At 41.3% G+C, this 13,812-nt stretch overlaps 1 protein-coding gene across 9 annotated transcripts in view; it reads right to left on the reverse strand.

Moving 5' to 3' along the window:
* DLC1 (DLC1 Rho GTPase activating protein) overlaps positions 1–13,812 on the reverse strand; it is a 221,029-nt gene that overhangs the window by 32,448 nt on the left and 174,769 nt on the right. The window contains exon 1 of one of the 9 annotated variants that reach the window (XM_032108498.1): positions 5,955–6,077. The exons of 7 other annotated variants lie outside the window; for them this stretch is intronic. In XM_032108498.1, coding sequence (XP_031964389.1) covers positions 5,955–5,967 — 13 coding nt within the window. In that variant the 5' untranslated portion in view covers positions 5,968–6,077. Of the gene's footprint in view, positions 1–5,143; positions 5,169–5,954; positions 6,078–13,812 lie in introns of those variants that run through there. One more of the 9 variants, XM_032108499.1, reaches the window with a different exon arrangement.

Raw genomic sequence — 13,812 nt, forward strand, 5'->3', positions numbered from 1 at the left:
TATGTACTTTCCCTCCTTCCCAACTATACCAAATTACAGAATATAGTACTTTTAATTGCTCACCAATACTCTTGCTAGCACAGCAAACACAATACTGCTTTTGTGGACCAAAATATAATTATTAAACTTGAACCTCCTATTCACAGTCTTCAGCATATCAAAATCACTTCAAAACTTTTTCAGCTCAAAACATAAAAGGAGAAACAACATTTGTTGAAAATATTTCAAACATTTTGAGATTGAGCCAACACTTGCTAAAATCAATGGGAGCCTCCATAAATTTCAGAGGACTTAAGTGGGACTTTCCCAGTGTGGATCCATGGGTCTCTAAAACCCAACAAAACCTTTGCAGGAATAACTGAAGTCAGTTTCACAGTTCTCACTATTTTTAGCATGGGAAGAAACACAAGTTTTCATCAGAGCACAAGGAAGGACAGTGCCCGATGGCAGAAGGTCAGAGAGGGCACAACCACCACCTCTAGAGCATGATCTGGCTGGCAAGAGGTCCTTCCCTCCATCAAGAGGACCTAGCACAACTGATCAGCTCCAAAAAGCACCAAATCAACATTATTTTGGGATCTGATAAAGGGCTACTGAATTAAAGGATATTCCCCATGTGTCTGTCAAGCCGTTTCCCTATACACTCTGTAACAAATTGCAATTATTGCTTATTTTCACACCATTAAATATGATTCTAGCTGCTCAAAGTTAGCTGCATTACTTCCTAACTTGTTAATAATTTTGTGAAAGCTTGTTCTAGGACACAAAAGAATCATCACAACTCCTGGTATACACTGTAAACCAAGTTAATAATTTATTCCTAAAATTGTTTTGGGGTTTTTTTTTTTTTTTTTTTTTTTTTTTTTTTTGATTTTGAGCATATACAGGAGAATTAGGAAAGAAATTTAAAAACCAATGTGATCTGAAGGTAAAAAATAATTTTGTTTAATCAGAAAACTATAGCTTGATGAGGCAGTTTTCCTGTCAAATAACAACTCTTTTTATAGGTTAAAGATGGTCTTCTCCCATCTTGTTTTTAAGAAGGTTCACAGATGAAGAGGAACAAGATGTCAAGTGACTTAAAAAACCTTCAAGAAATAATTGAGCACGTGGGTTATTTATCTGGCCTGCTTAACACAGGGTGGTCTTGGAGGAGGATTATTTGGGGCAGAGAAAGCAGTTAGTCAAATCCTCTGATGGAGGTCATGTTGACAGATTCCAGAGTGAGAAACAAATCCTCCTCCAAAGAGTGGGAAATAGAAGATAACTTTAACCTTCTCTTCTCTCAGAAATTACTTGGTTAGCATGACCTTTGAGAACATACTGAAGAGTAAACATTAACCATTGCTACTCCCAAGTCCAGCATTAATATCCTCCCAACTGCCCCCTGTCTGCAAGCTCGTGGTGTGCACGCTTGTGCACAGTGTGCGAAGCTCAACTCTAAGGCCATTCCAGCCCCAAAGGGAAGCAAAAGAGAGTAGGCACAGCATGACAGATACTTCATCTAAAAAGGCACAAAATGTAGGCTACCTGTTCAGATCTAGGAAATAACAATGGTATAAGAACCGATCTGAACTGGCTCAATGGTTCATACAAAAGAAAGTAGATTTTCTAGACAGTTACTTCTTTGAGCTTGTTAAGCCTCAACCTCAAAACTACCTGTGCATGTAGAAAGAACCGTATGGAAGAATGACTACCTTTACATCATAACCATCTACAGCCAACATCATCAATGACACAGTCCCGAGCTACATCCTGTGGGGATGGTACAACACCAGATACAAAATACCAGTGGCAGTGAACAGCCCAGCATAAAGCTAATTGCATCACAGACAAATGCCTTCTTCCCTGATGCAGAATTAAAGATGTAAACATGATTTTTCCAAGGCAAATATTACTATGAACCTCCTGTTTTCAGATATTAGAGACAGTTACAATATTCTGCCTGTGATACTGCATACTTGAAATTGCTTCTCTCAGTACAAGATCTAATGGTCACATCTAGTATGGATGGAAGAAGAAGGAAAGTTAAATTAAGTTAGATCATGAAGCTTTATGCTGGAAAGTTTCTTGTATCTTATGTGCACAGGAAATCTGTTCTTAGAACTCATGGAGAACAGAGGGAAGGGTGGTCAGCAGAGCATTCAATTCTATGGGTCCACAGGGTCACAGAGAGACCAATCCCAAAACGCAAAAATGCAAGAAGGGGGGCATGTGTAGTTTTCTTAATCCTGAAACTTCAGTAAATTACAAGAACAGGTCTGGGAAAATTAGACTGTGTCCATGACTGGCTTCAGCAAATCTTTCATGCATCTCCTCAGGAATCATTCTTAGCACAGACTATTGCCCTTGAATAGAAAGATTTAGACAAATGTAAAAGAAATATATTTAAACCCAAATCTAAGGAACTCTGCACCCTTTTGGACTTTAAAAAAATGCCCCACAAGAAATAAGTGAGCCATCCTATTGTGTCTACATTAGAAGAGAGACCAGATAAAATTTTTTCCTTATCCTGTCTCACCGAGCATAGTCCTTCCCAAGGGAAACAAATACTAGACAATATTTGAAAGAATATTCATCCTGGGAAATAAAAATGATTGTGATACTCCTCTAAAGGCACCAAAGTAGTTTAGAATGGTCTGTAGTATCACCTGTAACTTTCAGATAATGGAACTCAGTGAATTACTAGCTGGTTAAGTCATTCTGGACTCTCTTTTGGTTCTGCCAGTCTTGCCAATGTTATACTGTACTAGCAGACCTAATGATTTCAAAGATATGCTGAGTGGGATAGGGTAGCACTGTCAGCAAGATTGGCAGAGTAAGTGTCCGGTGACAAGAACCAGAAAGTTCCAATCACAGCCCAGTCCTGTGCCCCTTTCATGAGACTTGCACATCATTGCAGACAGAATTTGTTTTTTCTTTCGAACAGGAGGAGTGAAGGTAGATGAGAAAATAAAAAAAACAAAACAAAACAAACCCAAAAAAAACCCCCTGAAAAAACAGCTTGGCAAAAAACTTTGGAATTCACAAAACATGCACGACAATTCTGATACCCTGCACCTTGCGGAATTACTGATTGCTTAGGTACAAGCAAGAAGTACGCCTGGAATTGCTGAAATTACCAAAATTTCTGTATATCTACTCTCATTACATTACTGGAGAGAATGTAGAATTTTGTAATTAATTCACCTTGAAACACTGAGATTGAAACTGTAAGCAGAACAATCTGATACCCAAAGAATATACATAAATTATACAGGGCATAATCTCTTTATTTAGTGGACATAAAACCAGCAAATTTTCTGTGAACTGCAGATCATTTGATTGCTGTATTTCTATAACATGCACAAGAAGGAAAGGGAAACATCTGAAGTTATTTTTATTTCCCCAAGTCTTCTGGCTATACTGTATGAATGCTAGGGTGGGTCTGGTATTGTCTGAAATGTGTCAGGGTCCTTTTGCATAGCCTCATTTCCTTCTTCCTGTCGCTAGGAAGGATAGTTAAGCATGAAAAGTGCTTGTTTACAGTACAGGACCATCCTGTTAAGCACATGAGTTCTCTTCCTCTGTCTCCTTTTAACCAGCCAAGGGGTGCATTGTGTTTATGCTCAAGCCAGTAGCACAACTCCAATCAGAGGAGAACTGGAGGAGAAGTCTGAATCTCTTAAGAAGCCCAAACATAACATACTGTGGTATTCTGCCTAGGAAAAAAACTTTATGGTGCAGACTGCATCTCTAAATATTTGTGGAACTCATAAATTCACATGCCTCAAACAAACCACTGCCTAGAATGTAATGAATCAGAAGAACCAGAAAAGTAAAACCAAGCCACCTCATCTCCTTTTTCTAGGAATCTTAATATAAACATTCGAGATTAGTGCATGAGTACAGCTACAGTACCTTTTTCCTACCCCCACCAGAGGCAAAATACACTGGGCACTTGTGAGTTTCCATGAGTAGCATCAGTCTTCGTCTGTGGCCCAGCAAGGCAGCTGCAGAAGTGGCTGAGAAGACCCTGACTCGAGAATTAAAAATCCTAGATTGAATCTACACTACTGAGAAATAAAACCCAAATAAAACCACCAGATACATTCTTGCTTTTAGCTACCACTTGGAAATGAAATTTAATGACTTTAGGAAGTTATGTGTTTAAAACAATGTATCAGCACTTCATTTTGATTTAAAAAAGTATCAATTAACAACCCAAGTTATTTTAGAAGATGAGATAAGGAAGTCCTAGAGGCCATTAAAGGTAGCTTGAAATGCTCTGATTTCTATGAACTTGTAGCTGAAAGGAATTTTGTCAAAATAATATCTTCTCTTGCATATACTGTATTCTCTAATCAAAGAATCTCAGCCCTAATTACAATCCCATCAGCAAATTGAAGTAGTAACCCAAACCCATTTATTTATCCATCCCAATTCCTGGCCATCTCAACCTTTTTCTTTTTGTTTGTTGCTTCTACTGGAGATGCAGAGCAGGATGCCTAGAGGACAGCAGTAATAATACCTGGGAAGACAAGATAGTAGTCTACCCCTGTAGAATCAACAGACACACCTAATACCAACTCCATGTGCTGTCAGCCAGCAAGAGCCTGGTTGCCAGACAGATGCTGAATCAGTCTAGCACTAAGCTGTTGACAGATTCATACTCATAAGAAATCTGCCTATTATCTTCCTGAAGTTCACTACAAACAGCCTTAGAACATAACCTGACTCAAAGAATTGTTACTGAATTGCTGCTAGGAATTTCTTGATCAGGGCAGGGCAATTCAAAGAGATCACACTTACTCCTGAAAAAAAAAAATAAAAACGTCTATAATTGATGGCTAAGATAAAATTGCATTCCTCAGTCTTTTCAAATCAGATGTGCTAAGTACTATGACACATCAGGCAGAACCTTCTGACTTAGTTGAATACATTGTTTAAATGCAGTTATTTCTTTAAATTTTCCCAAAGAAAATATGACGGGGCAAAAACGCCAAAAAAACCCTGTTGTACCAACAGTAAGTGCCTTGACTGGCAACAGAGCTCATTAGGTTAATGGCAACACATCGCTCAGCAACTTCACAGTTTCGGTGGAACTAAGCCATTGCTGGTGGTTTGCAAAGAAAGGGAGGGTGACACGGAACGTAAAACTGACCGACTGGAAAAAGGCATCGGCTTTCTGTTTTCCTCGGGAAGGGAAAAGGGAAGAGGGGGGGTAGGGGTGAGCCCGTCTGGCAGGAGGTGCTGCTCCTCCACCGGGATCAAAGCCGCCGGGGGTGACATCAGGGCTGGCCACCGCCGCACGGGGGGAGCCACCGGGCTCCTGGAGGCCATCGGGCTAATTACGGAGAACTTCAAAAGGAACTCGACGGTTCCCGTCTCGCAAGGGCTCCCAGAAAAGCAAGAAAACACCCAAAAAAGAGCGAGACAAAAATTAGGGGGAAAAAAAATCCAACCGCAAAAAAAAAAAAAAAAACGCCCACCATAAAAGAAAGAGATGCACCATGGTGATCTTCAGGGAGCGGCCGCATCCCGAGCGCCGCTCCGCGCCCGCGGTACCCCCGCGCCTCAGCTCCTGCATATGAACCCTTTCGGCCGCGCTTCCGAGCACAGCCGCCGCGGGCGCTTCCCCGACACAGATCCCGGGCTCCCGCAGCGCTCCCGTCTCACCTGGGGCTGCTGCTGCCCCGACGACGCTTCTGACCCCCGCGCACACGGACGGGCCGGCGGGGCCAAGACCCGCGGCTGGGGACGCACCGCACCGCGGGACGGGGCAGCCACCCCCTGCCAGCGCTGCCTTCCCGGGTGCTGCGGGATAACACCAGCGGGACCCCGTCCCCCTCTGCCCCACGCGCTACCCCAGAGCACTTTCCGGCAACGCCGGCCGCGGTGCGCGGAGGCTGCGCCCCCCGGCGCGCAGCCGCCACCCCCCAAAAACGGGCCGGGAGAGGCATCCCCGAGCTTACGTGTGAGGATCATGGTCTCCGCCGGCCGCGGTGGCTCCGCGGGACTGCCTGCGGGGCCGGCTGGCTGCGTCCCTGCCTGCCCGCCTGCCTGCGCCCCTGCCTGCCCGCCTGCCTGCGCGGCGGCGGCGGCTTGCAAGTGACACCGGCCGCGGAGCAGCGGAGCGCCCGCCCGGCCCCTTCAGCCGCCCCCGCCCCCAGGGCCGCCCCGCCCCCGGCCCGCTCCGCGCCCCCGCCGCGCCCGGAGAGACCCCCGAGCGTGGGCACACGGCACGAGCCGGCCCCTGCCTGGTCACGGCCCCTAAACACGAGAGAACGGTGACACACGCGGGCACACCGCACACGCACTCATGCACTCACACATGCACACGCTCATGCGCACACATGAACATGCATTCACACACGCACCCTCTCCCCCGTCCCTCCGCTGCACGTCTGGGGGGTCCAGGAGAATTGCACGAACAAAAGGTAATGAAGTCAAAGACGACCTAAAGGCTTCTGTGCATTTTGTTCCTTTGGTTTTTAATGGCTGTCAGCTTTTGCAGTGGCCAGTTCTATAAAAAACAGTCGGCAAAGCTCTCAATACTTTTTCCAGGAAACATAGAGAAGAGAGTTAACTGAAAAGCCATCATGCCTCCTTGGTGTTAAATTGAAGAGGTTTCGAATGGCCTGAGCAGCCCGAGGCATGGGGGATGCTGAGCCTTCAGCCAGAAGCGAGCCGTGCCGGGTGGCCAGGGGATTCCAGTCCCTCCCTCTCCAGAAAGCGTGCTGAAGAGTGCTGTGAAATTTTAGAATTCTTGAGCACCATCAGAGTCGGAGTCTGAACCTGGATGGAAAACAAGCGTTTTCCCTATGGGAACCACAGCACAGCCACAGGCAAGTCTTGGAGATAGTGAAGCAAAGCCTGGCTTCACAGCTCTGTGTCTGGAAGCTGCTCCCTACACCACTTATTCCCCTTTATATTTTGCGAAGGTTTTTTGAATGCTTGTTGCTTGGTTGGCACATTCAAGACTTTAAAATGGCACAAAACAGGTACTTTTGAGCAGTTGCCAAACTATAAGCATGGAAAAATGTATTGTGAAAATTTGAAGATATCTGGACCTGTCAAAGATTCTGATTGGTTCATTTTCTTCCAAGCCAACATCATATTTTATATTCACTGGTGTTATTCTAACATTCAGTTGTCATTTCTGTGCTATGAATACAGATATAAAGTATACATAATGTGATGCTTGAGCTGGCAACTTCCTGAGGAATAAATATCTCCCCCTTCTAGAGGCTGCAAACTGTGGCCAGTTGGCCATTATAGTGTTGTTTCTGGAAACCCCTACACAGCTCTAGGACATTAATTTACTTTAATAGCCCAGAAGAGGATGGAAATGCACTATATCTTCAAGCTTAACTTTACATATGTTACCTGCTTAATCAATTACCTCTTCATATCTAACCTGGCTCGCGCACTTTTTGGCATAGCCACATTTACTTTCATTTTTGAATGCTTCTTTTAAGGTCAGGATATATGCTTACTAGATAGGTCAGGCCTGTAAAATGTTAATTCCTAACTCTAGCTTGGGGAAGACAGACATACGCTATGCCCCAGCTGTTGAACAGCCAAATTACTCCCAATTTAATTGGCTTTCTGTCTGTATTATCCTTAGTTTTATGCAGTTGGTAGACTAGTAAGTGTCCAAGTGGTCCTCACAAGATGAAATATGCTGGTTGAATATTGTGTGTGATTTTCAGTCTAAATTTCAGAAAAAAAAAAAAAAAAAAGAATTCTCCAAAACATATCCTCAAAAGGAAAGGAGGAAAAAAAAGGAAAAAAATTACCAAGAACATGTAGGAAAACATGCTGGCCCAAAGGCATTTATATCACAATAATAATGCTGGAACCAGGAGACCACCAAGTGTCAAGTTAATACCCTCTGTAAAAATCAGGATTTGTTCCTGTAAACACAGACTGCCTAGGCTACTTCCTGGACCAAGCCTTCATTTTGTATAGGAAGCTTTTGTATAGGACCCACAGGAAGCTTTTGAAGGAGGAGAGAATGGACTTCGTAGAAAAAATTGGAAAGGTTTGGAGACTTGGTGTTGTGAAAGGGAACTCAAAAAATCTAAAAATGAAAGGAGATGTGCACAAGAGTGAAGTAAAATCCAAATTGAAAGGGTTGTGTGGTAGTTGCAAGTCAAGATTTTGAAGTCAAAGTTTCATTTGAGGATTCTGAGAGAGGTGAGTGATAAGATTGGTGAATACTTGACAAATGTGTTTCAGACACAGAAGATGGGAAACTCTCAGTAATTAAATCAAGGGTTATCATTCTCCCCTCTACCACTCTGTTAAATAGCAAATGAACAATGACGCTGACGATGAAACACTATGTTGTGCTTTAGTTCAGCACTCCTGTTCTGCTTGCAAAGCTAATTAGCTTCCACAGTAAAGGAGGAATCTCCTCATTCAGTCTCTGCAGCCATGTCAGAAACAGTGACTTTTGTGATGGAGTAGTCTGTCTGTTGGGATCATCACTAAATAGATGCTGGAGGATTATCACTGACCTGGATTAGATTCTTGCTGGTAATCTAAAAGAGAAAGGCTGTGATTGTAGTTTGTTATCAACTGCCAAAGACATACAGTCACTCGGGCTTGCATTTTAACTTGGAATTCTATAGGGCTTTATTTTTGTAGCTGAAGCATGGCACCAGTCTCACATTCACTGTAAAATGTGCTCAGAGGAGCATTCCACCTGAGGCATGGGTGTTTAACAGGCTACAGCCACCCTAATCACTCATCCGGCTTTACAGAGTGTTGTGAAATCAGGAGAGCTTTGGCCTTCAATATTTTTATTTCTTTATCTCTCTGGCTATTCAAAGAGCAGGCAGCTGCCTGACAGAGACACAGGATTTTGGAAGTAGCCTGCCAAAGAGGATTGTTTCTGTGGAGTACTGTTATCCTTAATGCAATCAATGAGCTCAATCAATGAGATCAACCAATGCTGGATGGTAAAGTAATTGTAAAGGTTTGCCCGACAGGCACAATTACTCAGTTTAAAAGGTGAATTCTCCTTCTGTTGCAACTGCATAAGGGAGTGATTCGAAGGAAGGCATCTAATAATAAGGACTTGATTGTCCTCTGCTTTCCCTCCCAGGCCCAAATGCCTTAATGGTTAACCGTACCCCTGTCATCCTTTTTTCCTCTAAATAGTGCAGTACACAGAGAAGTTCCAATTCACAATTAGTCAACTGACCTGCTGGTACAAATACAGGATTGTCAGACACATGACTGCAACTCTAAATGCTAGTATTAATATCCTCTTAGCAACAGCATGATAGATTATGGAGCAGTTTCAAACTGAGTTTCCAGGCCTCTGGTTCTGGGCTTGGATTCTTTGTCGACTGGGGTATATTTGTACGTAGTATTTCCACAGCCCAAAGGATTTTCATGTTCCAGCCATTGTCAGTGAAATAATTAAGTCTGAATTTTCTAGCACTCGACTTTACTGAAAGTAATTACTTGAAATCTGTAATTGTTCAGGCCTCTTGACAAAGAGTGTTTGCGCTATCACTTTGCAGAGATAAGTGATACTAACAGCGCCTTGCTTCCAGAGAAGAAAAAACATGGTTTCACCTACTTGAGAACCACAAAATGAAAGAAAGCATCTACCCCAAATACTTTTTAACAAGATGCATAGTAAATTCACTATATTGCACAAAGAGGTGCTGCTCTACGGCTTGTAATTTATGGGCTCTCTGCTCTAGAAATCTTCCTATAAAAATGAACACTATTAGAAATGTTATCAGCTTGTTGTGTAAGACTCTTGTATCTGATCCCAGGCAGCATTCAGTTGGGTGTTTTCCCCCTTTTTTTTAAACAGAAAAACAAAAGAAAATTAACCTTGCCTTATTCTTGTGATCCATATAAGTAGCTATTTTAAAACAAGAGGCAAGAGCTCTGTGTTTTTGCCTACTTTTGAATGCCATCAAACACTGTGAGTTCAACAGTTCAGGTTGGAAATTAAATAACCAAGTTCACACTGTATTTAAGAAAGACTCTTTTCTATGAATGCACAACAGAATAAGAAATAAAAGTAGAATTAAATAGTTTGACAAAGATACAATTTGATAAAATATAAATATGGAAAAATAAAAGAGGAGGAGAAAAAAATAAGTATTTTCATTCAATTTTAAACACAGGGAATAAGCACTTTAGCTTACCTGAAATATCATTGGTTTATAGAAATTGGTGGAGATGTCGGGTATCTTTCCATATTGTGGTTAAGATGCTGTCACAGGTGAAGGTTTATTTTTTAAAGACTGCAGAATTTTCTGCTGTTAATGGGTCGGCCTTCCCTTCAGTTGAAAGCTATATTTTTACCTTTAAGAGGTGATTCACCTTTGCAAAAATAACCAACTGAATTTAGTGTTCAAGAAAGTAGGGAAAGTAGGTAAACTAAACATTTTCTAGAAGTTCTTAGAGGAGTGTGGTTAGAATTTCCAACCTGTGATGAAAGCTCAGAGATGATCCAGAGTAAGTGTATGGCTTGTGACACATAGAAGTCCTTTTTCCTTATATTAAGAAAGATGCAGCAAAACTGTACTATTACCGATAAAGACAGCATCCATAATTGATCTCTGACTCACAAAAATTATCAGGATTAAAATCTCTGCATGTTTGTGGTAAAAATGGTTGAGTAAAAGAGACCTAATGGATATGTAAGTTAAGGGGAGTGACTGTTACACTACATTAGAGAAAGCTTTAATGAAGGTTTGTCTTGGCCAAGGCACCATCCCTAGGTGTAATGGTGGTAATTGCCTTGGTGGCTGTGTGGCAGCAGAGCTCCGTGGCACCCGGAGTCACCTCTGAGCCCTCTCCTTTCTTTGTGGGACATTTAAAAGGCAATACTGGTGCTAAAGTTCTCACCCCAGTTCTCTTCCTCTGTGCTTATAAATCACGGTGTGCAATGAAGTGCGAGAGGAAGACAGCACAAAGCACACTTTTACTCAAAATATATGTTACAAAAGGTGAGCAACTTGATGATGGTGTAAAATGGTGGCAGGAAATAAAGCTCAAATTTTTGTTGCCTGGGAATTTTTTTTTCAGAACAATTCTCTTGTTTTCACTCTGTGTTCTTGTGACAGCAGCTATATCATTACTAAACCAACCTGCTCTTCACTCTTCATTTTTAAAGCAGGTAGATTTTACCTTCTGCCTTTAAAACCACCAGTTTCCAAAGCATTCCAGTGGTAAGATGCATTTTTTTAAACTTCATTCTGTGTTCATGCATGACCTCCAGTCTGATGAAGAAAAAAGGTCAGCTTTTACAGAGAGACAACAGTAACCTTTCATTAAACAAGATGTAAGATGTAAGTTGCCCACTAAAGTAGATGAAAACTGAAAGGCTAATGCCTTAAACATGTCAAAACAGTGGTTAAAAGTTGGTTTATGAAGCAGCTGTGTTGTTATATTACACATGAGATGCTAGACTTTTCAGCTTGAGACCCTGGGACAGACTGTGTAAGCCATGCAGTGCCCACCTGGAGTTAAAAGGAGTAAAAGGGAACGAAATGAAGGTTTGGTTTGGGTTTTCTTTGGTTGATTGGGGGTATTTTTAATTATATTGAGTAAAAAATTTATGAACAATGAAAAATTTCTTTTCAAAAGCAAATTTTTTGTTACTTCCATCTTCCGTCTTCCATATTCTGAGATCCAAGGCTTTTTAGCTAAATGAACTCTATATTCATTAAACTTATTTCCTCTGGAGGAAATAAGCACATGCATCCACCTGGACCAGTTGACCCATTATGCGAGAGACTGTTGCTGTTTTAGCCTTGGGGAAATCTCCAGGACTCAGGAAATAATTTTAAACTCATGACTCAATAAAGCATGATAACTGTGGCAACTGGAACACATACATTGTGATTGCTAATTTCACATCAGCATTCATCAGTGGAGGTACTAGCTTGGTATTACAGCATGGAGAGTAGCTATTGTTAATATCATGTGAAGCTATAGAGACAGGGAAGAAGGAAAATACATGTTAGTAAGCCCAGTGAGCAAAGTGAGGTCTGGTGTAAGTCATAATAGATTCATAATCCTTGGTCCTGCTCTTGACAGCACAGTGGACTGAGACTCAAAATACCTATCTACAGTCTTGTTTTAACTTATCAGGCAGCCTTGGTCTTTCTATTCCCCTTCTCATATTTCATTTTTCCTTAGATAAATTAGGCAGAATAGTACATGCCTCTTTTGCAAAGTGTTTGAGATGTACTGTGGAAAGTACTGTATGAGATTATTATTATTTATGTCTAATAAAAATCCTCTTGCAGATTGCTAGTTTGGCTGCTACTTTCATTCTCCATGCTCATGCTCTTGCTTATTGTAACTGAAAACCAGCTTACAGCAGCAATTACCTTGCCTTTTACTGGGAGATGTGTACATGCAGACAGTTACTTAAGAGCACCTTAAGTAACTTGCTAGAGTGTCAACACCCATAATGATGTCTGAGGAAAGACAAGAGAAGTGGAGGGGGAAGCTAACTGTCGTGCCAGCAAGAACAACCTAAGTTGGAGAAGATTTATTAGGTGTATATTGCTCAGATAAATGTGATCCTGACTTGAATGAGAGCCAGCAAGGGGAGGGGATCAGGCAGAAAGAAGTGGCTGTTTGGACTTCATCAGCAGATTCAGGACCTGACGAGGATTAGGAGGAGTAACAGAATTGTTGAGGCGCTCATTCATCACTTTAAAATTTAGGATTATGAATTCTAAATGGATGGTCAGTTTAGCTGAAAAGTGCCTCCTCCTCCTTCTTGCTACATTTCTCTTTTTATGCCAGTATATTACAGGGTGAAAGTATTGCATGATATTATTTGTGAACATGATACAATGACTAGAAGTGACTGACACGTTAATAGGAGCTTTCGTGTTTTAAAAACAAAGTCTCATATTCTGTTACATGACCACAAGAAAAAGAAACACGGAAAGTGGTTAGTTTGCTTTCATATTTCAACACTGTCACATTATGAAGGGCTACCTTTTTTACTCTCCTTATTTCTGAGATTTTACTTTTGTCTTCATATCATTTTACAAAGAGACATGGTAAATTAGTTAATTCTTGAGAGAGGTAAATATCTTATATCTAATCTTAGCCCGGAGCAGTTTTTAAATACCTACATTCTGAATTAAAAAGCCCCAAACCCCTATTTCTTATTATTGGGAATATATGAAAAAGCATTATTTTTGTTAAAGAAAAAGAAAATCAGGGCTCTCTCATATTCTGAAATGTCTTTTTTTTTTTGCATTCAACTTCAAAATGCAAAGACAGTAGTGATTGGAGAATGCTTTAACCTAAGTCTCTTTGCCCAGTACACCGGATAAACTGAGTTTGCCATGCTGTTATAGTAAATTTTACAAGAGTTCTGTCACTATAGCAACAAAGTAATCCCTATACTTGCTTTCTATTATTTTAAATCAAACATGCTACAAAACAGATTCTCTCCTGTTGTAGTTGGTCTTTTTTAAAGCCTATGGTTGCACAGTAATTTGCAAGAGCTAAGCATCTACTGGAGTTACTGTTAGACACAAGAAATTGATAACAGGCAAAGTTTATCTTATTTCATTCTATAGCAAATGATTCACATTTCCGTATGACACCTTTACTATACCAGCAAATGTATTCTGAAGAACCCCTTTCTTTTTCCATGACCACCAAGTGGCCAGCTGCACAGTAATATGATGGGCTCTGTGGGCATCTAAGAAGTTACATACATGGAAAAAATACCCTGATGTTTTCAAAATATTTTTGCCCTTGGATTTTCTGTGTCTTTTGTTTCCGGTGATTTTACTGAAGATTCATTAGTACATATGA

Source organism: Corvus moneduloides, chromosome 5, assembly GCF_009650955.1.
Source record: "Corvus moneduloides isolate bCorMon1 chromosome 5, bCorMon1.pri, whole genome shotgun sequence".
Lineage (NCBI taxonomy): Eukaryota > Metazoa > Chordata > Aves > Passeriformes > Corvidae > Corvus > Corvus moneduloides.